General features: G+C 40.8%; 2 protein-coding genes across 6 annotated transcripts in view; one reads left to right on the top strand and one right to left on the bottom strand.

Annotated features, from left to right (window-relative positions):
• KDM1B (lysine demethylase 1B) overlaps window positions 1-12,507 on the bottom strand; it is a 26,001-nt gene extending 13,494 nt beyond the window's left edge. Inside the window, exons 1-11 of the mRNA XM_049824165.1 lie at window positions 12,409-12,507; window positions 11,443-11,567; window positions 9,512-9,601; window positions 8,601-8,712; window positions 7,750-7,866; window positions 6,722-6,760; window positions 5,406-5,610; window positions 4,114-4,298; window positions 3,017-3,193; window positions 1,985-2,059; window positions 540-677 (exon numbers count right to left, since the gene is read on the bottom strand). Of these exons, the coding sequence (XP_049680122.1) occupies window positions 540-677; window positions 1,985-2,059; window positions 3,017-3,193; window positions 4,114-4,298; window positions 5,406-5,610; window positions 6,722-6,760; window positions 7,750-7,866; window positions 8,601-8,712; window positions 9,512-9,601; window positions 11,443-11,567; window positions 12,409-12,498 (1,353 nt within the window). The 5' untranslated portion in view covers window positions 12,499-12,507. The remainder of the gene's footprint in view (window positions 1-539; window positions 678-1,984; window positions 2,060-3,016; window positions 3,194-4,113; window positions 4,299-5,405; window positions 5,611-6,721; window positions 6,761-7,749; window positions 7,867-8,600; window positions 8,713-9,511; window positions 9,602-11,442; window positions 11,568-12,408) is intronic.
• TPMT (thiopurine S-methyltransferase) overlaps window positions 12,431-24,700 on the top strand; it is a 25,653-nt gene continuing 13,383 nt past the window's right edge. For 2 of the 5 annotated variants that reach the window (XM_049824180.1, XM_049824177.1), the window contains exons 1-9: window positions 12,431-12,523; window positions 13,488-14,174; window positions 14,660-14,801; window positions 15,951-16,106; window positions 16,920-17,012; window positions 18,004-18,136; window positions 18,615-18,667; window positions 23,441-23,515; window positions 24,262-24,347. In XM_049824180.1, coding sequence (XP_049680137.1) covers window positions 15,973-16,106; window positions 16,920-17,012; window positions 18,004-18,136; window positions 18,615-18,667; window positions 23,441-23,515; window positions 24,262-24,347 — 574 coding nt within the window. In that variant the 5' untranslated portion in view covers window positions 12,431-12,523; window positions 13,488-14,174; window positions 14,660-14,801; window positions 15,951-15,972. Of the gene's footprint in view, window positions 12,524-13,487; window positions 14,175-14,659; window positions 14,802-15,469; window positions 15,497-15,582; window positions 16,107-16,919; window positions 17,013-18,003; window positions 18,137-18,614; window positions 18,668-23,440; window positions 23,516-24,261; window positions 24,348-24,700 lie in introns of those variants that run through there. The other 3 variants (XM_049824178.1, XM_049824182.1, XM_049824181.1) reach the window with 3 other exon arrangements.

Below are 24,700 nucleotides of genomic sequence, written 5' to 3'. Positions count from 1 at the left end.
TCCATACTCGGGTTCCACTTGAGAGAAATTCAGCTTCCCACCCATAAAACCCCAAACCAACCCAACAGATAAAAAAAAAAAAAAAAAAAAAAAAATTGAAATGCAGTGTGTTTGCATCAGTAGTTGTTAGACACATTCATCGTAACTTGTGCGGAATTGAACTAGAAATATAGAGGCTGAGCAAAGCCAGGTGAGTCACAGAAGTATGTATTATGAAAACATAGCATAGCTTCCCACAGTAAAGCCTTTCTTAACTCTGAGGAAGTCTACTGGGGACCTTTTACATTACTGTCTCCAGAAAAAAAGGGGGTTTCTTCTGGTTCTGAAGGTGGAGCTGCCTTCTTTTTCTTTATATAATGTCTCCGAAATGATTGTACAGCCCTTCTCTGTCCCCAGCCATTACCAAAGATAGAATAGCAACACAGTGGTGTTTTAATCATGTCATGAAAAAGGAACCCCACCCTTCCCCAGCCACCTGAACCTGGCTTTAATGACAGTTTTTCAGTCGTGATAACGCATGACCACTGCAGGGAACCCACTTGCTCACACATTAGTGCCATTGGGTTGTTGACACATCCATTGACGATTTGTGCACCTCTTCCAACAGTGACTCCTTTGAAGGTCTTATCGTCCCAAACTCGGCCACCAATTCTGTCTTTAGCTTCTAAGACAATGACCTGTGACACAATGCAGCTTAGTAAATTGTAAGGTTTGATTATATTAAACATATCTGTTCAACTCCAGAGCAAAGGAGAAAACAAAACACACAAAAAAACCCCCAAACAATCCAGCAATGCTAACAATCTTAACACTTTATTTTTGTTTGTGGATATAGTTCATTTATGCATTTAAATTGTCTTTTAAAGGTTACCTTTTGGGGTATACACCTATAAAATAGATGTTGCTTTAAGAAACAACCCTAACAAAAGTAAGCCTTCTTTTTAAAAAAGCTGAAGACCTATTCAGGAAATCTCAAAATTGGAGTTTAAGGCATGCTACAGGCTATTGAACACAATGATCTGGGTGCAGTGTCCATCTAAGAAAGTCCATATACCTTTTGGAGAAATTTATTCCTGGGATGTTCCAAGAAAACTCCTTTCTCATGTATTTCCACCATTCATACATACCTCCTTCAGCATCCACTACTTGTCACAGACAGACACAGGATATTGGAGGACGAGACGGATATCTGACTGAATATGTTTACCCTTACTTACTTACGTTATCTTTTTATTTTTAGAGAAAGTCTTTTTAGAGAAACTCCATCTCTCCAGAACAGTAGAAAGCAACAGTGTCTATATATAAAAATATATATAATATATTTTATATATTAAAAAAAACCTTCCTGCCAGTTGGTATTTTACTGCAGAACAGCTTTCCACAGGACTTGATGTACAGAAAGGCTGCACTGCAATATACTATTTAACCACCAAAGAATGAGAAAATGGGCATATAGCATTCAGGGTTTTATATAAATATACACATATATGAAAATATAAATCCAGAAAGTCAGATGCTTTTTCATTTCCTTAAACGTCAGCCCTGCAAACACTTCATGGGTAAAGTCCCATAGATTTCACTGTCAATGATAAATATGAGGGAAAAGGGAAATACATGTGATTTGCTTGTTTTTAATAAGCAACAAGTACAGTAGAGTGCACAAATGAAAGAAAATTTCACCTCATTTAAACAGCCATCATCTACAGTCCCATTATTCGGACATGAATATCCATGTCTCCCCTATCCTCCCAACCCAAGTCTATGTAAAATATTCACTGCATCCTTTGCTGAATTTTAGATACAAATAAGTGCTGTTTTTAAACAGCAGATTCACTCAGTAAAACCCCAGATTTTACAAATGAATTAGGGTGCCCTATACATAAAAGTTTGTAACAAGAATGTAATTTTTTTCATTTGGATGAAGAACACTTACAACGCAGAGAGTGTCTGATTTTTTTAAGTAAGGTACTCTATAGTTTCTTACCTTAATTCCAAAGTTGTGCAGTTGTCTGGCTGCTGCTAATCCTGCTGCACCAGCCCCAACAATAATGACAGATTTCTAAAAAAAAAAAAAAAAAATTAAAAAAAAAAGATAAAAGATTTAAATAAATAAAAATAGTTTGCACCAAAATAGAAATTATCATCACACACTTATTTTTCTTCTTGCTCAAGTTAAAAATACCTGTAGGTTTCAGAAGTCTAGGCTCTCTTGTCCTCTAAGGTAATCAGTGATAACTTTTAAAGATGATAGTGCATTTAATATAAAGAAGAGATCAACTGTAGCTTTTAAAATAGTTACGATTTTTAAGGACTTTAAAAGCAGATGGTTCAGTGTTTCAGTTTATTTTAATGGAACCAGCTGAAGTTATCAGTCAAGTAACAAAATCTAACAGAAGTTATCAGACAAGAAACACACTTACCTTGTAATGATTTCAATCACAGATTGGGTTGATCAGTAAAAACTAGTTAATAATTAAAAACATGTACAAATACACTTTCCAAACATAAATCAACTTACAATTTCTAGGAGATATTCCATTACAGAATACATTAATTTGATAAGTTTCTGCATGCTGTCAAGCAGATTGCTAGTCATAAATATGTACCCTTTAATCTGGCAAACCAATATGGAATAGAAGTTTCCTCACCTATGAAAGCAGAGTTGTATTACAAGGTTAAGCCATGAGAAGAACCTAAGTGTATTGTGTATTTTTTCACACAGTTCCCATCCATCTGAAGAGCTCATAAGAAGCATGAATCCATAGAACTGAAGTCCATAGATTTTAGTGGGAACAAAAACCTTGCTGGGAAGAGTCCCGTGTCTGTAGTTTCCATAGCCATTGAAGGCAGATGAGAACCATGTGAAAAACATGCAATGTGTTTGCTTTTAGATGTAATTTTTACATAAATGGTTGCAATGATAGATAATGAGCAAAAAATCCAGAACCAAAAAAAATTTACATGTGCCATGCAGTTTTATAGTACTAATAACATAGGGATTATTACAGCAACTTACATTGTGGTATTCTTTAGGAAGAAGATACTGGTCAGGACTAACTGATAAAATCCCTGTATTAATTAGCCCTTTCCTTGTCATAAAATAAAGTATCCTCTCCATTTCCTGTACACAGCGAATACGCACAAGCCCCCGAACAATGATGTGATGGATACATTTTTGAGGGGTAAGAGCCTCCTGCAAAGGAGAAACAAAGAATAGAAAGTGTTGATTTTCTAATATTCAATTTTTTCATGCATTTACATCATATTTAAACTTTAAACTAGATGGTAAAATTAATCACGAATTAGGCTTCTGAGAGCATTTTAAAAGCAAGTTTCTTGGAAGTTTAAAAGCAAGTTTCTTGGAAGTTTAAAAGCAAGTTTCTTCTTCTGGAAGTTTCTTGCTAGCCAGCTTTACACAGCAAGGTAACAATTTATTAAACTAGATTAACATGGAATAAACGCAAATAAGTCTACAAGATACTCTTGCAAACTCCATGGTGTGCTCCATTAGTACAGGAATGGTATTGAAATGCATCCCTGATTGCAAAATGAATGTACCTGGTAGCAATGCTCACAATGACATTCCAGTAAAATCCATTCCAAAATGGCATTCCAAATAAAAAATAGATTAATATCCAAAACCTTCACATAAATACAGACATCAGTATCTGAAAGCTTCCAGTATGTGAAATTCCAGCAATTCCACTGAAGGCAGTGCCATAGAGTTAGCATAAGTAAAAAGAAAATCACTTCCCTGTCCAACAGTCATATGAAAAAAAAATATCATAAAGCACCCACAAACACTGTTTAGAAATGTTCAAGCATCACTTTAGAAGTTAATAGCTGGGGAGACTCAGTAGAGTTTTAATACTTTTAAAACTTTTGTATTTTACTGCAAAAGAAGCTCGTAGGCATTAAAACTCAACACTGCCCCGCCCCCAACAAAAAAAACAAAAAAACAGCCAAACTTAGAAGTGATTTTCAAAAGGTTGGGAGCAATTTTTCTGGTGCATAAGGAGATGTCTAAGAGTCCAATACTTAAGAAGAGAATCCACATCCCCAAAAAGTAGCTCTTATTTGTAAATAAACAAATTGGCTATTAGCATCTCTTACCTTGCAGTTCGTGTACCACAGAGCCAAAATCAGGTTTCTCAAAGCCAAGTACATGGTAGGGTCTCGTGAATATTCTGGGAACTCATAGAGTTCATCCAGTTCCATGACATCTGGCCTCACGCAAAGTGCTTTCCCACATTCATTGGGCTGGTAAAAAGGCTGGAAATACTTGTTCATGCCTGCAACTGAATAAAGACACACGAAGAACTAGTCGTATTCCATCACATCTTCATCACGTCCTTTTCCCTCTAAGACGATCCATTGACCTCACACAGATAAACAAGTAACGAAGCTTTGCAGCCTCTAGCCACCCTCAGAATGATTTCAGTTTTTTTGCTCTCCCCTCTCCTACTCTCTAGGCTGTGCAATATTAATAATTACTGTCCTGCCACCTGATGGGTACATCTTGGACCTATCGGAGCTTAAGTTTGTCAGAGAAACAGTATGTGCCCTCAGATGCCACAATGAGTCCAACAAGGAACAGGATCTAAACTCAAGTCTAAGGTCTAGCATCACTGTGCAGACTCATGCAGTACTCTGAACCCCTTTCATCTTCAACTCCCAATACTGCCCAGAGTGGGTAGTAACTAAAAGTAATCATCTTCCACGTGCAGTATTGGTAGCTCTGTGTAATGAAGTTTTCTATTTGTTAAGCAGATAAACATCTGTTGAATAGATGAACAGATTTATTTTCAGCACCTAAGGAGCGCAAAGCCTGCTAAGACAACACAGAAGCTGAACTTTTCTCAAAGTGTTCTCTCTGAGATGAGTATGGGAATCCTGAATTACCTTTCTCCATACCTGACTTATTCTGCAGATGCACACTCCCAGGCTGTCAGCATCAGAGCTGTCATTAGCAAAAAAATTAATCTAAACAGAATCCGAGTGCCTTAAGAAATCAAATCCTTTTCTCCAAAGCCCCAGAGATCCACAGTATTGAAACTAGCAGAATCATGTTTTGTTTTGATGAAACTTCATTTCCTCAAAAATGCAATCTTTCAGTACCTGCATGTTAATTTCCCATTTCTATAAACAAATGACAGGTGGTAAACAAAAAGCCTATGCAGTCTGTGCTTACTCCCTAAAAAAATGCCATACAAAACATATTACCTTTATCTTACAAACGAATAAATTGCATCAAAGAAGTACAGAGGCAGTCACACAGAGAATGCGTATTAGTGCTGAGAACAGGACCGGTATTTCTGAATCAGGAGCATTATGTGCCTTATAAACTCGTAAGACAAAATTTATCACACCTATTTAAGCAACAGAGCCCTGCAGATGGCCCTTACCAGTCAAATTAGGCACGCTCTTTAAGTGCTCTAACTTCACAAGGTTGGATTCACCAGGTAACCGATTAGTGCTGGTACAGGATGGACTCATGCCCACGCAGTCTGGATAATATGCAGCTAGAAAGGGAGCTGCCACACTGTCTTTCAGCAAAGGAGGGAGTATGAGCATGGAGTACCACCAATGGTCTGAAACTTCAGCCACTCTCTGGCCAAGCGGAAAGTGAAGGAAAGAGGGGAGAAGAGAACACGTCAGTACTTTGAAAACGTTGGAAAATGAACCAATTCCCCCCCTCCCTCCAAAACTGAGACCAAAGAGCACTAGAAGTACCAATCTCAGAATTGCAAGTCATAAAGACATTTTCTCTCCCTCTTTCCCCTACCTCAGCCTGACACAGAAAACCTGTAGCATTCATCTCTTCCTGAGAAATGGAGCTGAAACTTCACAAACTCCACACCCATGTGGAAAGCAAACAGATGAAACATGCCATGACAACACATCTATGCCTTATCAGGCCCTTTATAAAACATTTACAGTCATTTATGCATCCAGAAATCTGAACTTAGAAAAGTCTACACTAACTGATCAATTTAATTTAGATTCTGCTGTCCCCATCAAAGACCTTCTATGACCCTCAAACACTGGTGATTCAGCCTTATTTTACAAATCAAACATGCATTAAGGAAACAAAACCACAAAGCTTCTACAAGAGTCAACAATAAGCTTGAGCATGTTTCCTGGGACAGAGGTACCTCAGGTACACTTGTCAACATTGGCTTACTGAACATCAGATCATACTAAATCTGAAATACAGGGTTACATGATCATAAACCCATTGAAACACCAACATACATCAAGTCTAGTTCTGTATTACGAGGGAGAGGAGAGAGAAAACATGTTTTGATGTTCTCCTGCAGTCTTCAGAAAGAGGAGACTAGCTTGACTAAAGATAGAAACCACCTGAAAGACAGGGAAATTTTAGGATGGGGAATTCTGTTTGAAAGGTGGCAACTGAATGCTGTTTTGCCTGATCAAAAATAAGAATTAGGAGTAAACCTTGAATCACAGGCCACAATTCAAAGACACCATGAACCACCTGAAAGCTAATTGGTATGGTAAGGCAAAAGAGGGAAAAGAGGAAAAAGATGAAAAAGTAGAAGGCCTTAGGCTCTGTTGCAAATAGTGTCTGAGTTTCCTGAGCAAAACGCATAAATACCGCCATAATTGGCCAAAGGACCAAGAAAAGAAAAGAAATATGCTGTGCTTTAAGACTGTTTTCATATTCTAGGACAAATGAGGAGGAACAGCCACTACTCACCAAGTCCTCAGGCATGGAACACTGGTCTGAGCCCTCAGTCTGAAAGAAAAGTGAATGGTATCAGAGCTATTCTTAAGCTGTACAACAAAAATTGAATATAATACAAAGTAATTTGTCTATGGCATAGCTCTTTAAACTTAAAAAACAAGCCAAAAATGTGTTAGTGTTAGCCTTCTGTAGCAGAGACGATTATGTTAGTAAAAATAAATAGCAGAGTAATGCATAGTTAAAAACCATAACACATCATAAAGTAAAAACACCCCAGAAAATGTTTCTCATTTGTTAAGTTAGTTTCTGCTGATCAGATATTAAAATATACATTCTATTCCAAGAAGTGGAGTGGAACACTGGAACAAACAAATTAAGAAAAAAAACAACGGAATTTTGTAGAAAAATTCTGGAAATATCCCACATTTTCCAGAAAGACTCTTCCAGTCCACTATGAAAGAAAGTTTCTCGTGTATTTTAAGAGTATCTTCATCATAAACTTTCAAGATTAAATGCTGACCCTTCTGATTTTCATATGGTCAGTATTTTCATGTTATGTTTTTAACTATATAGATTCTATGGCAGTATAAGTACTCTTCCAAATTTCAGGAGTTGTCTTCATGCCAAAGCTGAAAGTTTTGCTGTAAAGCCCCATGACAGACTTGCTAGAAATTAATAAAAGCTCATTGAGCTTTCCAGATGCTTTCCTCAATAACAAAGTATGGCCGAACAAAACCAAAATAAACATTTTGGTGTATGTCTATTTTGTACATGCTGATAACCTTTCCATAGCTTCAGAATGAAGGATTTCACAATTGGCTGGGCAAAGACATTCCAGATACTTCTGTATTGATGTTTCCAGTCGGGAAACAAGAAGTCCAAACAGCATGTAGGCCTGTCACTGTGCAGCTCTCCAGGCCATCAGACAATCATTTTGACATTAGAAACATTAAGCAGCAAACAAGAAGAAATTAATGTCTGCAAACAAGAAATACCAAGTTGTTGTTAGTTTCAATATGAGCAAAACTCTTCTGTGTTACCTTGGTGGAATTGTTCAGTTTCATACCACATCTGTAAGTTTTAGCTATTTGTGGTGTCAGCTGGATTTCCTTTGTCAGCTGACGCCACTTACCACAGTCTGGCTTTGTGCACTGCACCTACAAGTCAAAAAACAAACATGTTTTTACTTGTTGCTGTCTGGTTACAGATAAGATTAATGAAGCATAACTAACCAATTAGAAAGCAGGGAGATGTGAGGAACTTGTCAAATATAATAGTTAAATTCATTCTCATGTAATCCTCAGACATTTGGTATACAGAAACCCTTTGCCCATCTCCTGTAAGACTGAATTTCTCCACAGAACCTAACTTCAAAATCAATTCAACACCCCGTTACTATGGTCTTAGTGGGTTTTGCAAGCATTACTGCAAAAACATATTGTTCACCACTTCAAAACCAACAACAAAACAAAACCACCACCACTAACAATAAACTTCCTTCCATTCCAGTCTCTCTTCTTTTGCTCTCTTTACCAGGGAAATACAAAATCTGTTTTGGAAGTCTTTCACATTCATACTTGCCTTTTCCCTGCCTTTCCCTTGCATGCTGCCTTTTCCCTAAAAAGTCTTATTCTACCTGAACATCACACATCTTAGCTGCTACTTCACTGAAAAATCAACAGAAGGTTGTTCTTTGTGAGGCGTGGAGAAGGTCTCCAACAATGGAGAAGCTCATCAGAATTATTATCTTGAGCTTTTCCACAGTCCTCTAATACTAGAACCCCTCCAAAAAACCTCAGCTGACCTGCTTCTTAAACATATAATACCAGAAACTCACATCAAAATATCACATTGAAATATACCCTATTAAATGAATCACTCTCCATCTTACCCAGTAAGGAAGCTGTTGATCAGCCATGAAGGCTTTTGGACTGGGCTCACTTTTACCATTACTTGTCCAAATCCTTTTCCAGGCAGTATATTTCTCATAACCATCTTTATGGCTAAGAAGAGAGAGAAAAGAAAACAGCAAGCAGTCAGAAAATTGAATATCTAGTTCATTTCAAGCAACAGCAGTTATTCTAAAATTAAACATTTTATACAAGGACAGAGAAATAAGGCTGTAGAGAGTACTGTATTTTTCGTATTAAGAAAGGAGAACATCACGGTTATTACAATAACAATAAATTGCACCCTGACCGCTATGTCCTCTTGATCATGAGCACACTTCCCAGTAGCTAAGGCCTGGACTGAGTCACAGGTATTGCTGAGCACATAAGCACCCAGAAGTCTTAGTAGAGCTGACTGGATTCAGCTCTCACTGAAACGGGAAGGAGCTTGGAGCTGAAAGCACTCTGTGAGCCTGACCAGAGTCTTCAGAGTCACTGAACCACAAGAGTTAAATCTGCTCACTGATTCAATATTACAGAGAGGCAAGGTCTCCTGAACTCACATTGTAAAGTGAATTTGCTTTATAGAGGAAAATGGATTTACTTAAAACTGTTCTCATCATTTAAAATTCTCTGTTGTTGTTTTAAAAAAGACAAAAGCTTCAGAATAACTGTACACACAAACCAGCCTGCCCGAAGTAACCAGTTTTGTTCACACTGCTGTGTTTAGGCTGATGATTAGTCCATACAACACCTGCAGTTTTGGCACCAATATCTAAGCCTCGCTTTGAACAAAGCAAGCACAGAGGACAAGTCTTTGTGTCATGTTTATGTCCATGATGTTTCAACAGTTGTAACGTCTGCCAAATTTTAATAAGCACTGAAAAAGCACAACCTTGACTGGCAAATCTACCTTCGGTAATAGTGGTCAAAACATTCATTGCAGAAGTGTTCCCCACAGGAAAGATGATACCATCTAGACGTATACCCATTTTTAGCACATCTGTAATGCAGGAGACATAGAAATAGTTTTAAGATACATTTAGAAAAAATCTTTCTGTTGACAGTAGCACATTCTAGAACGTGAACAAAACATTCAGGACAAGCCAGGGCTTTACGTTACATTCACGAAGGCTGACTTGCACAAGGCGTTACAGTCATACAAATAACAATAAGATCATTTCAATTGTCTCAAACATTTCCAGTTTCCAAACTAAGCAACACCAGATGCAAAGGAGGCAAAATGCACACAATGTGCAGTTTTATAGTTGGTCTGGCTTCCAGCAACCTCCCACTAACAATGGTCAACTGAGCCTGTCTTTAGTACCCTTTAAGCGGACGTTTCCTGAACATGAAATAGATTTGCTCTTACAATATGTGCTGTGACCCACTAAGCGTTCTGCAAATGTATAAGAAGGCAAAGTCCTCTCCATAGGAACTTACAGTTCCTTTTACTTTGTTCCATTTTGTTCTGATATTAGTGCAAGGGTGGGAGGGTTCATTTAAATCAGTATTTTTCTTGTATGTGTGATCAGTTGATTCATAAATCATTACAACATCTCGTCCCCAGAACAACTGACAAAGCTATAAAGGCAAATCTGAACACAAAACAGATGTTGCCTATTTTTTTCACATGACCGAGTTGGCTGCGATTTTAACCCAATGAGAGAAAACCTTGAGGAAGCAGTTACACATTCTGGATATTTATTCTTTATTACTCTCAGAAAGAAATATCCATTAGCAAAGATTATATTCATCAAAGCAACTGCTCTTCACTTAGAAAACTCTCATTAAACTCAATGAAATGGTTCAAGATAAATGCATGAGGTAAAAAGCACAAGAGAAAAGCAGTAACCTAAGCTACTAACTGAAATAGCTAGCCATTAAATGATCTCATCTCAAACAAATAATGTTGAAAGTATGTACTTGGGGGGGTGGGAGGGGTGGAAATCAAAATACTAAAATAACAATTCGAAAAGATGACTAAGCACTATCTATTGTTTCCTAAATAAAAAACATAGCATCACCAATGCTGATCTCTCAGGTGCTCATTTCCCCTATGAGTCTCTTGCGCAACTGCCAAAACACCTGGTTTTCCTATGGCAACATCCAGAACACATTGACCTCCTGCCACCAAAGAACAATCCACACAGGTAACTAAATGAAGCACTGAATTATTTTATATCATTGGAAAAAAAATAAAACAAGGGAAGTTTGTCTCAGTTAACCAGGGAGGTAGGCATGGTATATAATTACAGTCTGCCTGCTGCATAATGAGGTCTAATGTGTTGCTTATTATAGATACACCTGGCCAGTATCATGCATTCAGTACCGCCAGGGTCAGAATGCAAAAGGACTTGTGCAAGTACGCAGAAAGCTGACAACAAAGAGTTCAAATAAGTACAACTGTCTCCCAAGACCTAAAATTTCAAGGTCAGAATCTCACCTCGGACTGCAAAGTGTGCCAACAAAAGTGTGATACTTTCTGCAGTAAATGACGGTTTCATTTTTCTATCTTGAAAGCAAGTTTAGCTTCCTCATATTACACTAATATGCTCTCAGTTTCACAGAAGCAAGGCGTGTTCCAGAAGACACCATTAATAACATAAATAAGTGTATTCTAAAGATATTCTATACCTGAATTAGCAACTTGCACAGTAGAAAGGTATTCACAACAGGAATAACTTGTGACACTTTCCTGGCATCTTAAGACTTGTGTTAGTACCTTTCGATTCTCCCTCTACATTTAGAAATGAAGGGATTTTGCAGAATATAGTTAGGATCATAAACTTCAACTGCAAGATTAGAGAAGTCCATGGAAAATGCAAATAAAAAGAAACAAACCTTTCAGCTGCACTGGCAAAGCAAACGGGACACGTTGCAGTGCATCCAGCTTTTTCACATTTTCTGTATTTCTTCTCTGATGCTTCATCATCATCATCTGCTGCTTCAGCTGCTTTCTTCTTCACCTAATAAAGAATAGCTGAAATCTGACCAGAAATGACACAAATGCATCTTCTACAAAATGGCATTCAAACAGTTCTGCAGCTTGTGGGTAGCATCAAATGGTTAAAATGGTACTAATGAAAATTTTTGTACCCATTGTGAAATAGCTGCAGCATGAAACAGCTGTCAAAGTAGGTCAGTTTTTCTAAAAAAAAAACCAAACAAAAAAAAGAAAACCAACAGTAAGGCTGGAAATATCATTTAAAGCTAAAAATGTCTTGCCTTAGTCTAACTGATGCCATTGAAGAAACTATAAGCAGAGCTTCCAGTTTAAATCATATTTTAAGCTCCATCACATGCTAATGAGTCAAGCTTCATGCATTCATTCTATTTCTTCAGAAAAAGAAATTCTCTTCTTCACATACTTACTGATACTAATTAGTGGCAACCTTATCTGCGTCTCAAATAAAATATTAGGATAAGCTTGGGGCTTTTTTTGGACTCCACATACAAAGCTGTATACCAAATGTCTCTTCTGGGCCTCAAAGGCACTGTGTATTATGTTGGTTTAGGCCTCTGTCTGGATGGGCAGACAGCTTTGTCTGGATGGGCAGAAATCTGTGATTGTATTTTTAACACATCAAGTATTTACAGGTTATATAGAGCATTTATCTTTTCTGAACATTGTTCACAAATGAGACACTTTGCCTACTTATTCATGGAATTAACTAAATCTCCCTCTCTCTGGCTAAATACTCTTAAGTCCTAACCTACCAACAATGAAGCCTGCTTTCTTTATAAATGTTGACAGAAAATAAAAAACACCAGAGTACAAACCCAGTGTTTTTAAATTATTATAAATACCTGTCTTCCAGAACTCCTCAGAGGAAGGTTGTCTGGAGACTGGTCTGAAGAACATGCCTTTTTTTTCGTTCGTACCCTTCCAGTTGACATTGTATTATTGGATCTGCAAAAAAAGGTAGGCAGTAGTTAAGAAAAAAAATTAAATTGCTTGACTTTGTAGAGCCGTCTAATCACCTGGGCAGTACAGCCACTACTTTTGTCAGAGTTACCTAGGTAAGAATCTGTTTAGCTTGACTATCAATTCAGGAGGAAATCAGAGAAAGAGGCATTACAGGAAAGGAACAATACTACTATTTTAAACCAAGTTCGGAGTTAAGATTAGATCCTTGAGTACATCTTGACAGGCTGTTCCAGATCAGCATACCCTGGATTTCAATAATCTGATTTGCATTACGTGAAGACCTGGACTGGAGTTTGGCTTGGCAAAGTGAACAGATATCAGCTCATAATGCAACCACTGAAATACCACTCTGCGTAACGCTCGTCCTGCTAACTACTGATTTATTGGTAGCAAGAGATTTGCACTATAAAGCACCATTCCAAGCAGCGTACTGAAGAGATGTTTAATACCAGGTGAACAACCCGTTCCAAGACTTGCACACCCTCCTATGAAAGTACATCAGAATTTAAAGTCTAAACTGCAGTTGCACTGCAATTATAGGTGATCAGAATATTACAGACTTTGTTGTTAAGCATACTACAGGATAGAAGAAAAGGTTTATGCCATAAGAGAGCTCTATAGCTGTCCTTGACTACATCGGTGGGAACATGGAAGAGACCACAGTTTTATCATGTAAGCTGGAAAGCATGGAGTGTGAGAAAGTATGCCACAGAAATATGAAAGCATATTTAAAATGGTATTATCAAAGGCATTCTTTTCACAGGGAGTAAAACACAAATAAAGAGAGCCTAGAGGAAGAATTAAATCTAAACGTGCTCCACCACACACAGAAAGGAAGTGGAAATAAAACCCTTATACAACAGCACTGCATCATGAATGTTATCCTGTTGTAGTAGGGATCAGTTTGTAATTTATTTATTTTTTAATATTTGAGACTTCTCAATTATCTCTGTTCCAGGCTGCATCTTCCTTGTTCAAGCTGACAGTGATGGACATGGCAGCAGTAGCTTCGTTCAGGAATTCTGCTAAAAGTAAAGGTAACAGGAAGACAGAATGGACATTTTTACAAAGTTTCAAACGAAGCTGATGCAAATCAAGTAAACTGGTGCTTTATTCTCCTCTAAAGATAGAAGAAATTGATTTGGGAGGGGAAGGGAAGTCACATGATATCCACGTAAGTGAAAAACTAGTTCAGATAACCCAATACAAAAAAATAACTTTCTTTTTCATATGCGCCCCCCCAATTATAACTAATTAGAGGAAAAAAATAATTAAGTCAGTCTTTATTACCTAAAAAACAAAAGCATGACTCCACCATAACTTACCAATGCATGGGGGTGGGTAAGGTTGCAGAGTAGAGAAAAGAAAACCAACCAGTTTCGTTTACATGAGATTTCCCTAACTACTGTGTAACCCCCCAGGAAATGGTGGCTTTTTTCCCCAGGAGCTTTCCTTCTGGATCAGCGACACAACAGTATCTCTTTCTGTCACCTTAACTTCTGACGCCAGATAATCATTGTGGTGTTGCCCTTACAGGCGGAGGCTACGAACTACCTTGGTGGTGAGCAAGGCACCGGGCGACTCATTTTGGTGACTACCAGGTGATCACAGTCTGCTGCTGCTGCAAGGCCCTTTATCCGTGAAGGTAAAAGGACACACATCTGTTCCATTGCGTGTACGGGGTTAGAAAATAAAAGGCAGCAGTTATCATTCACTGAGAAGGTTGGTGAAAATATTTAAGATTCAGAGAGGCCTCCTGTTTTGAAAGGCCAAGGCCAGGCATAGAGAATCATAAACATTTTTGCTGTAAGCACTACGGGAGGGGGAGGAGGGAGGTGGGAAGAAAGAGAAAGAAAAATAGATCGGCTTATGCATGTAACTGTAAGCAAGGCCATTGCTTTCAGTTGTATGCCACTTTGTCCCCACTTCCCCTCCCCAAACAAGCAACACCCTCCCAAAACCCCACAAATTTTTAAAGAACAAGCAAACATCACTTACTTTCCTAAGCTTTATATGACTCTGCATCCTATAAACATTATCTTACTGGCTGAGAAAACAAGCCCTTTAAAAGGGGGGAGAGAGAGATGCCTAACACACTGTCACCTTCTATAACATTTCATCCGTCTGTAGGGTTTACCTGTGCAGCTGACAGCAAGTTTGTCTTGCGGGGGGCGGGGGAGAATAAAAAAAAAAAAAATAAAAGAAAGAAACCACACGCACACACCGACAGAGAGAAAGAAGGAAACGAGCGCAGCCTGACAAACAAGGGGAGGTAGGACCACGAAGTGCTCCCAGCTTTAAAACTCGTCCCCCCCCCCCCCCCCCAACCCGGCCCAGGCTGACAGCCGCCCGCCCCCGCCCCGGCCCCGGGCCGGCGCTCGGCAGCGCCGCGGCCGTGACAGCTGGCGGCCGGCAGTGGGGTCCCCGGAGCTGGGGTGGGGGGGGGTGGGTTCCCCGGGGAAAGGCTGTGTCGTGTGTGTGTCCCCCCGGAGGGGATGTTACCGGAGGGAGGTTCCCTCGGGGCGGAGGCGCCTGGCACTCACCTCGGGGCCGGGTCACTGGGGGGCCGGAGACCACATTCACGCGTGTCCGCGCCGCCTCCTGCTAGAGCTGCAGCGGGGGGGGGGGGAGAAAAGGGAGGAGAAGGGAGAGGGAAGGAAGGGAGAAGCGGGGAGGTGAGGACGGGGGCAGCGCTCGCACCTGCCCCGCCGCCCCGGGAGGAGGGAGCAGGCGCCCCCCCAGCCGCGGCGGGCGCTGCAGCTGAGGGAAAGGGGGTCACTCACCACCGCCGCCGCCGCCATCCCCACCGCCATCCTCCTCCTCCTCCCCGGTGCCGTGCACCCTCAGCCCGCCTCCTCCTGCCGCCGCTTCCGCTCTCCGCGGTGCGTAGCGAGGGGGAGGGCGGGGAGGAGCCGCCCCGGCCCCGCAGCCCCCGCCGGAGCCGCCGCCGCCGCCGCCGCCGTGCAGGTACCCGCCGCCAGCCGGGCGGGGGGCGGGTGGGAACGGGGAGAGGGGCGCCGAGCACCGACGGCTCCTTACGGGTCCCCTTCGCAACCAGCCGCTTCTCGCCCCCACCCCGGTTTGCCCACGGGTTTCGCGTGGGGGAGAGAGAGAGAAGTGTCGGCATCTACCTGCTCGGTTCCCGGCCCCGGGCCTGGGTCCGCCGTTTCCCACCCCCCCGGGGGTGGCTTCCAGCCGGGTGCGGAACGGGGCGCGTTTGAGGCGGCTTCCCTCCGGGGGGAGAAGCCTAGCCGACAGCAAGAGTAGGCTCGGTCGCCTTCGGTACAGCTACGCCTCAGCAGCCGCCAAATGAACAATCTCCTAAACTGCGCTGAATTTTTATGCCGTTCTAGGAAGCAAGAGCCGCTTCCAAACTACTCATCGGGTGGGGGGAATTTTTTTCTCTTTTAATTTTTCACAGCTCCTAGCACTCCCTGGGGACGATGGAGCGCTCGGCAGATGGGGTGCTGGAAGGCTCTGATATTGGGTCACAGAAAGACAGAGTGGTGACCGAGGAGGAATGGCTGCAAAAATGGGAAACGGGTAACATCGGGTTTCACAAGGAGCAAGGGCATCCGTACGTGACTTCACTCTTCTGCCTTAGCTGCTTAAAGAAACACCGTGAGATGAATGACTTGACTCATTCAAAAAGCTCTTGATAGAAAATGGAGCATTTGCAAAAGGAAAGTTATTTTACACAGGCACAGCTTGAAACTAAAATAAATATACGTATTTTTGTGACCTACATTTGTCAAAGAAAGGCAGAGAAAAGAAAGCATTGAAGTGAACTTAGAACTTCTACTGATGAATCAGGTTTTAAACTGTCAAGCCTGGATAGCTTGGCTAAAAACTCTTAAATTTTCTGATGCAGAAGCTCTGTCTTGCTGCTCCCAAGCTATGAAACTGAGGCCTCAAAAAATAATGCCGATGGCATCGGAGCAGTTATTGTGCACCGGAAAACAGGGACCTGAGAGACCAAACCTGATTATGAAGTCTTTCAACCAAGGAAACTTAGATTTAAGATGAGTAGAAGTGATTTGATTGGTACAGAAGTTTAATAATCGTTCTGTTTAAGCTGTCTGTTGTGGCCCTCTTAGAAGTGGGTTGGTTGGTTTGTTTGTTTACTTGAAAAGGCAAAGAGAAAACAGAACAAACAGAAATGTGTTCATTTCTAACAGAAATTAAATTTACTTTCTTGCTAAGTAAATGGAAGGTGAATGTTTTTATTTTATGTTTTTATTTCTAATGCTGTGAATCAGGTTGAACTAAGAACCTATGTTCCATCATGGAGTTTGTGTGCTACCTGGCATAGTGTGTAGCACTTGGCTTCTAATATGCCGGCACAAATACTTGCAGTGTTAAGTAAAACATGTCTGTTCTTCATCTGCAGGCTCTTCCAGAAGTATCTGGATGTTCTTTTAAATGGCAGGAGTGGACTGAGGGTATTTTTCCCACTTTGTGGTAAAGCAGTAGAGATGAAATGGTAAAGTAGAGATTATAAGAGCAAAAATCTTATTTGATGTGGGGAGGGAGGGAGAGAGAGGGGGAATTCTGAACCTTACATGGGCCAATGGAAACATGCCGCATCTCCGCTGGTAGGAAAGCAGCGTCACTGGAGGCTGAAGGGAGGAGGAAGTTTGGTGTCGCTTGCTGGCATTTTGTATAGTAGCGTAAATGGGATGGATAAGGACAAACCTGAAAGTCCTCCTGACTGTCCCGAGTTCAGCTTGGGGAATGCTGAATTTGTGGTGGCAATGCCAGCTTAAAGTGCCCACAATGAGGTTGGTTGCGCCGGAGCACATTTTCAAGGGATTGTGTGGCATGTCACACTGGGAACTTAAATGATTTGGGCTAAATACAACTTCCTCTTTTTTACATTTGTTATTTTACTTTTACTTTTTTGGGTGGATTGTATTTATAATTAGGGGCTGTACAAGCCAGTGGTTTTTTTTTGGAGGCAGGGGACACCACCCAAAAAACCCTGACTGAACTGCATCCTCCAGGAACCCAGGTTTTATCATGGTAACTGCTTACTGAGCTGCCGCAGTGAAGAGGTTACTGCACCCTGCTGCCTGCTAACTGCCAAGCTGCAGGGGCAGCTGGGTGGCCAGCGTGCCTCAGGCGCTGCAGCCCAGAGCAGAACATATTTCTGTAAACTGAAATGGACAGTTACTCAGTGTAATCACCTTTGTTTTCATCAAGTCCCTAGAAATAAATGAATAATCCATTGAATCCAAATAAAGCCTGTAAGTCCTTGTCAACTGTATGCTGAGTGGTGCTAATTTAAGCTCAGATCACGGAGGGGAGGTGTTCAATAAAATGTGGGTGCTCCAGAAAGTCAGGAGTAGATGTACCAGTGCGTCATAAAACCGGGGTTTCCCTAATGAATAAATGCTGCATGGGAGATACACGTTTGGTAATGGCCCAACCTGCGGGCCTCGTGTGAACTTGGGACCTCTCTCTGCTGTGTGCAGGCTGGCGGATATGGGACACAGCGTGGTTGGTGTGGAAGTCAGTGAGCAAGCGCTGAAGGAATTTTTTGCAGAACACAATCTGCCTTATTGCGAGGAGCCAGTCCCAGAGATTTCGGGAGCAAAAAAGTTGCAGGTATGTTTACTGTGTTGTCAAATGGTGTGGTTAATCATGCAGTGCAGGTAATAACTGAGCAAACGAGTCATTCTGCTTTTATGCCTCTGTCTTACTGGTAATGGTTCACCTCTCCTGAAGAGGTCTGAAAGGAAGCTCTGAGTTGTAATTTTGGACCAAGAAATTCTTCGTTTGAGCTTATTACTTTGACCTTCTTTTCTTATGATATTGAAGCACCTGAATGTAAAGTCAATGTATTTTAAAAATGGACACTTGCATGCCTTGATAGATCAGAACCTCTCTGGAGGGGATCAGGAGAGGTACCTCAGTAAATTAAAACTAAAAGTGTTTCTCACAGTTTTTCCCTGTTACACCTAAGTGTATATTTAAAAATAGTATATGTCTATATTTAGGGGTATAAAGTATAAATATACACTTACAAGAGCATATTTAAAGATAGTTTGCTGATGAGTGTTGTTTCCTTTGCTTTTTACTGTAGAGTGCCTCTGGGAACATTTCTCTGTACTGCTGCAGTATTTATGATTTGTCCAGGTAGGAATACACAGTGTGTTTTACAATTCTCTATGATCAAACATGTATTAATTCTGTCATAATACTGTCATATTATTTTATTTGAATCAGCCATAAAGATTTGGAATGGGTCCTCCCAAGAAAACTCTTATTAACTTGTATGAGAAATGTGAATAACCAATATCCAACAAAAACTGTGTAGTTGACCATTAGATAAAGATGCCAACTAAGTATCTTTAAATTGGCTTCTTGTTCTAAGCCATCCCATGAAATTTATAGAAAAACATGTTTGCTTTTACAGTAAAAACAAATTAACATTATTGATGGCTTCTACAAAGCCAAACCTTAGCATAATCCCTTACTCAGAGTAGCTCAGTAAAAGTAAAGAGAATATACCCAGAGGTGTCTTCTTAGTCAGCTTTTCATTTAACTAAGTACTAAATATATTTTTTTCCCCAAACTATCGATTAACATATGCATAGGTAAGCTGTACCCATTCATCATATATGTCCCATGCTTTATTTAACATACTTTTCTCGATGGACTTAAAGTACATTACATCACTCCAGTGTATGTGACCACATAATATGTTGTCAAACACTGACTCTGCAAGTGTCTTGACAAGCATGGCTCAACTTACTAATGTATTCTGAAGGATTTTTAGTGCTAAAATGCCCTTATTTCTTAGTTAAAAGACACAACAGAAAATGCAAAATACTTCAATACAGTCTGCTCTATTGTCTCCTGAAAAATATTTCAACCCAGCGTGCTCTGTGGCCTCAAGCATTGCTTCTCATATTTTGTGGTGGCTTTGCACCTGACCTTCAGCTCAAGTATCAGCTGGTAGGGGAATTTTGAAAATCACTGAGTTGTTCAGAGACTACAGGAGGACTTAGCGCTCTCTCCAGCCTCTAGCATAGAAGACTCTGTCTTGGACAGTAATGCATCTGGTATATTTATTTGTCCTCAGAAGTTTCCTAGTGGTGTTGGCAATAAGCATATTTAAATCTGTCCTAAAATGTCCTCACGCCTACACTGGTGCCGAGGTAGCTGGAGCAAGAAAGTGGTGGTGTTTCTGGTTTTGTGTCTTGTAGGAAGCTGAAGGTGCCCAGAATCCTGCACTATAGTTCCCTCCTGTTGCAGTTCTTACTCAGACATGATTTTCCCTAGATTATAAGGTTTTGGTGAAGCTTTGTGTGTGTGTTTGCTTTTCTTAGAAACAACTATCAGGAACAAGAATTTGTTCCGTGGCTGTTCAGTAAGAAGAAGGAGGGCAAGTCTTAATGTTTACTTGGATGGGCTTTTCAGAGCTACTACATATACAGATGCAATAGCTAAGGACACCAGAATGAGGTGTTCACTATATGATCCATTTTTTTTTTTTTTTTTTAATCTGCGTAAACTGGGAAAAAAAAAGAATATTCATTACTAGAGTCTAAAGTCTTTTAGACAATAGACCGTTGTGAAGACTTCTGCTGGTGCAGCTGACTCCGGTTAGTTTGAATAGTGTATATATAACTAGTCCTGCAGCGTGAGTGCCTTGGAACAGATGGGCTGTATATGAACGTGACTTTGTAGATACTGCCTCGTTTCTTCCCCGCCTTGCCCCTGCAGTGTAGCTACTTGCTGTGTAGATCCCTATAAATCCTTCTTGCTGTGAGTTGACAAGTTGCCCAGGGATTGCTTAAGCTTCTTGTCAGCAATTTTTTAAAAATTCTGCTCTAAGTTGTGTAGCAAGTAGCATGGTGAAACCTGTAACTTCTGTCATAACATGGTGGAATAATACTATGAAATAAACCCAAAATAGGTAAATAATGACATTTTCAGTGCATATTACTGGGTCCACTACCTAGTTTGTCATCCACAAAATAAATTGGCAGATACATGTTCTGGATGCATGGTTCTGTACTGGTGCAGTAATTGTGAAAGTGTGAACTGCATTCCCTACGGCAGTCAGCAGATACCTATGACTAGAAAAATGCACACACTCTTCTAGTTTCTATGTACAGACAATTTGATTAATTACCCAGTAATTATGGAAGTAAAACTTATTTCTCTCTTGCTGAGGCTGGCCTGCTAACAAATCCTTTTGATCTCCATTAGCCTAGCAGTCATTAGAGGAGAACTCAAATGTACTCCTGACCTTTGTCAGAATGAGATATTTCAAAGACTCTTGCTAGTTAAAGAGTAACAGGAATTACTGCTCTTTGTGGGAACTCTGGGACATATGTAAAACAGTTACATTATACAACCATTGTACCTCCTAATACAGTTACGGCTGTAAGACTTTAAAAAAAAAACCCTACAGTTGCATTAACTGAAACTACTAAACATGTGCAGAGATAGAAATTCAAAGCTTTACTGCTTAAATCCAGTGGGATTTCTGCAGATATGTGAATTTCTGCTTGACACTTCAATTTTTATTAGTTGTAGTGGTACTTAGATTGTGATCTCTCATGCTACATGCCATATAAACACATAGCAGGAGATAATGTAGGGCTAAAAGGTTGGGTAGTGAGTGATACAGTGAAAGGTACACCAACAGGAGCACTTCCTAACACCTTAGCTTCATCCTGACTCCACATCAGGATGAAAGACAGCTGTGTACCTTTTTTGACATTTTCCTTATGGCTTGGTTCTCCTCAGAAGGAAATTGGATGTGCAGACGGGCAGGGAGCACCCAGACACTCGGCAGGTCCTGAGGTCTGCGCAACCAGGAGACCGGGACTGGGGGAAGGCCACAGCATGAAGCTGCCTGCAGCCTGCGATGTCTGTAGGCCCTGATGAAATTGGTGGGCAGTAAAATACATGAAATGCCTGTATGGAGCCACCGCCACCATTCCAGTTAGACCAGATTAAAATTGGGAGGAAGAAACAAGCGCAGAAAACTTGAGGGGCTTGCCTAAGGTCACGCAGCAGACTCAGCTATGCAGAGAGAACAGCCTCAAAGCCTCAGAAGATCAAGTTTGTTACCTGCCCTGCTAGACTTTGCACCCCCTCGTGCCCACTGCACATTTAACTGTCTCTTTAAAAATCTCCTTTCATTTAAGAGCCTGGTTATTTAAATTAGATGCTTGGTCTTGGCAAACTTTAAAAGAAGTCAGGACTTAGAAGTGTTATCATGTCTCATCACAGTAGAGTGGGAAATATAGGATGAGTTTCTAGGTTAGATGCCAGAGGCTTAGCCATGCTGTTACAATGAAATGAGCAGTGAGCAGGCAGAAGAAATTGTGGTTTAACCCCAGCTGGCAACTAAACACCACACAGCTGCTCATCCACTCCTCACCCCCACCCCCCACCCCATGGGATGGTGGGAGCAATCAGAAGGGTAAAAGTGAGAAAGAAACTTGTAGGTTGAGATAAAAACAGCTTAATAATTAAAAAGAAATTTTAAAAAATTGTAAGGAAAAATAAAACAACAAAAGAGAGAGGAAAATAAAACCCAAGAAAGACAAGTGATGAAAATGAAAACAATTGCTCACCACCAGCCAACTGATTCCCAGCAAGTCCCCAGGCAGCAGCCCCCCCCCCCCCCCCCAACCTCCAACCCAATTTTATTGCTGAGCATGACATCATATGGTCTGGAATATCCCTTAGGTCAGCCAGGATCAGCTGTCCCAGCTGTGTCCCCTCCCAACTCCTTGTGCCCCCCACCACCACCACCACCAGCCTCCTCACTGGTTGCAGGGCATGAGAAGCAGAAAAGGCCTTGACACCGTGTAAGCACTGCTCAGCAGTAACGAAAACATCAGTGTGTTCTCAACACTATTTTCGGCACAAATCCAAAACATAGCCCCATACTAGCTACTGTGAAGAAATACAACTCTACCCCAGCCAAAACCAGTACAGAAGTGAAGAAAGAGATGATGCAATTGGACTCTGACACCCTCCCAGTAGGCAGAAAGGTATTGCACAATTCCATACCATATTTTTCTTGCTAAGTGAACTTATTTCAGACTTTCTTTAAAATTATGCAATTTATATTACTACTACCTTATTCTCTAAACTCCTGTTTTAATAATTACCAGAAACAAGGCTCTTCCTTCCCCCTCACATATCCTCATCTCTAGTATCACCCTGACTGCTCTTACCACAAAGGCACTTCCCAATAGTCTGGCCATTTGCAGGTTTTGGGAGGTCACTGAAGCCATCTGCCAGCATATCCAGGAGCAAAAATAATGTCTGTGGTAGTGTTAGACTGAGGCAAGCGGCAGTGTAACTTAGCTTTTCTAACATTGAACAAATTGCAAGCTGAAGCTAACTGTCCTGGGCATGTAGCTGGGAGTTGAGGTGTCTAAAAATTACTGGGTGTACCGATAGTGTAATGATAGTAAAGCAACAAGGCACCTTCCTTAACCCGCATGTGAAATCATGTGTGGGTTTTAGAAGGTGGCCAAGAACTATTGACGTGCTGAGTGCATGTTAGTGCTGCCTCAAGGGTCACTGCCGCGTACGATTGCTGAAAACTGAGACTTGCAGCCCTTATTTTAATGCAGCCCAAATGTGTTTAAGCTGCTTTCCTTCTTCCACGCCTTGTCTCAGCATCCCCTAATGATGGGGAAATGCTGAGCAGTTCCAGCACTTCTTTGCTATCACGGTGGACCCATGTACCGGGGAGGTTTCTTGGATTCCAGGTGATATCATTTTGGATCATGAAAATGCTGGACTGTAACAAAAAGGTAGTGGGGAATCTGCGGAGCTAGCTGTAGAATCCTTGTGACTTCACAGAAGTATCTGAATAAAGATGAAGGTGCCTTTTTAGTATTTTTAAGCTTTTTGCTCATCTCCCTTTAGCTCAATAGTTGGCAAGTTTGATGGGGTTTGGGACAGAGGAGCTCTAGTAGCTGTGAATCCATGCGACAGACAACGGTTAGTAAATCTGTTTTGTTACTGTCTTTTCTCTCATGTATGCAGTGACAGGTTTTTCCTCCTGCCACTTGTCGATGAGTCGTCTTTCATTTAAAAGATTAACCTACACAAGTTCTTCTCTACCGCAAGCATCAGCTGCAGTCACAGAGTGCTGTATTCTACATTTGTGAGCTTCCTTCAGGAAGCCGCCCTGCCTCTTGGTGGGAAAATATGTGGTTTGTTCCAACCCAGCAGAAGCAGAGCTGCAAGTCTCATCTGAATTTTATTATTCCCTTTTCACCCCATCTGCTTCTCCTCTCTGTTCTTTTTTCCCTCACTTCCCTTTACTCCAATTTTTCGTTCTTGCCTATAGCTAACCCAAATGTAGTTTGACCCTACCCACAGGATTTTTAATTAGATACATAATCTTGAATTCACAATAATTTTAAAAGGCCAGTACTGTATTGTGTGCTGTATTCTAGACTGTGGCAGATGAATACTATGTTTTGTCTGTTAGTGTTGAGATGAATATGCAAAAAAAATAAATGCTAGTTTATGAGGAGTAAACAGTAACCTTTGAGGTGTTTCACGTGTAGCATGAATTTCATGCTCATGAAATTCAGCCTAAGCTTTGCTTAGTTTCTGCGCAGTTCAGTTCAAGTTGTCTCTGCAGAGAAATATATTACCACTTTCGCTGAGTATTTTGAATGCTATGCTCAAATATTTGTACAGTTCCAAAATAATAAAGTATAACTTTCTCCTTTTAGCTATGTCAGTTTGATGATCACCCTAATGGAGAAAAATTCTTCTTATCTCCTCGTGACCGTTTCATATGATCCAAACAAACACAAAGGTGAGAACTTTGCACTGATCATGTTTTGATTTTGCACACTTTAATACAAATCGTATATTGATGTGGTAGATACATTAGCATCTTCCCCAGGGTTTTATCAGCATAGCTTTGTCAGCTGGTCACACCAATACAACTGTGTGTTAAAAATTTTAGATGTTGACCAAGCTTGAGACTAAATTTGCTTTCTCTCTAGCATTCAGACATGCTAAGGGTAAGTGGAGGACAGACATGGTATATTAACAATGAAATTAAACTGGAAGTGTGGCTATGACAATGAAGCTGGAAGAGTGAATGCTTAGACTAACATCCTGTCTGGCCTAGGGAGCTTGAAGCACTCCCAAGAATATTGGCTT

The sequence above is a fragment of the Accipiter gentilis genome, chromosome 20 (genome assembly GCF_929443795.1).
Source record: "Accipiter gentilis chromosome 20, bAccGen1.1, whole genome shotgun sequence".
NCBI lineage: Eukaryota > Metazoa > Chordata > Aves > Accipitriformes > Accipitridae > Astur > Astur gentilis.
Note: the sequence above shows the minus strand (reverse complement) of the source record. Positions and strands in the feature narration are given on the sequence as shown.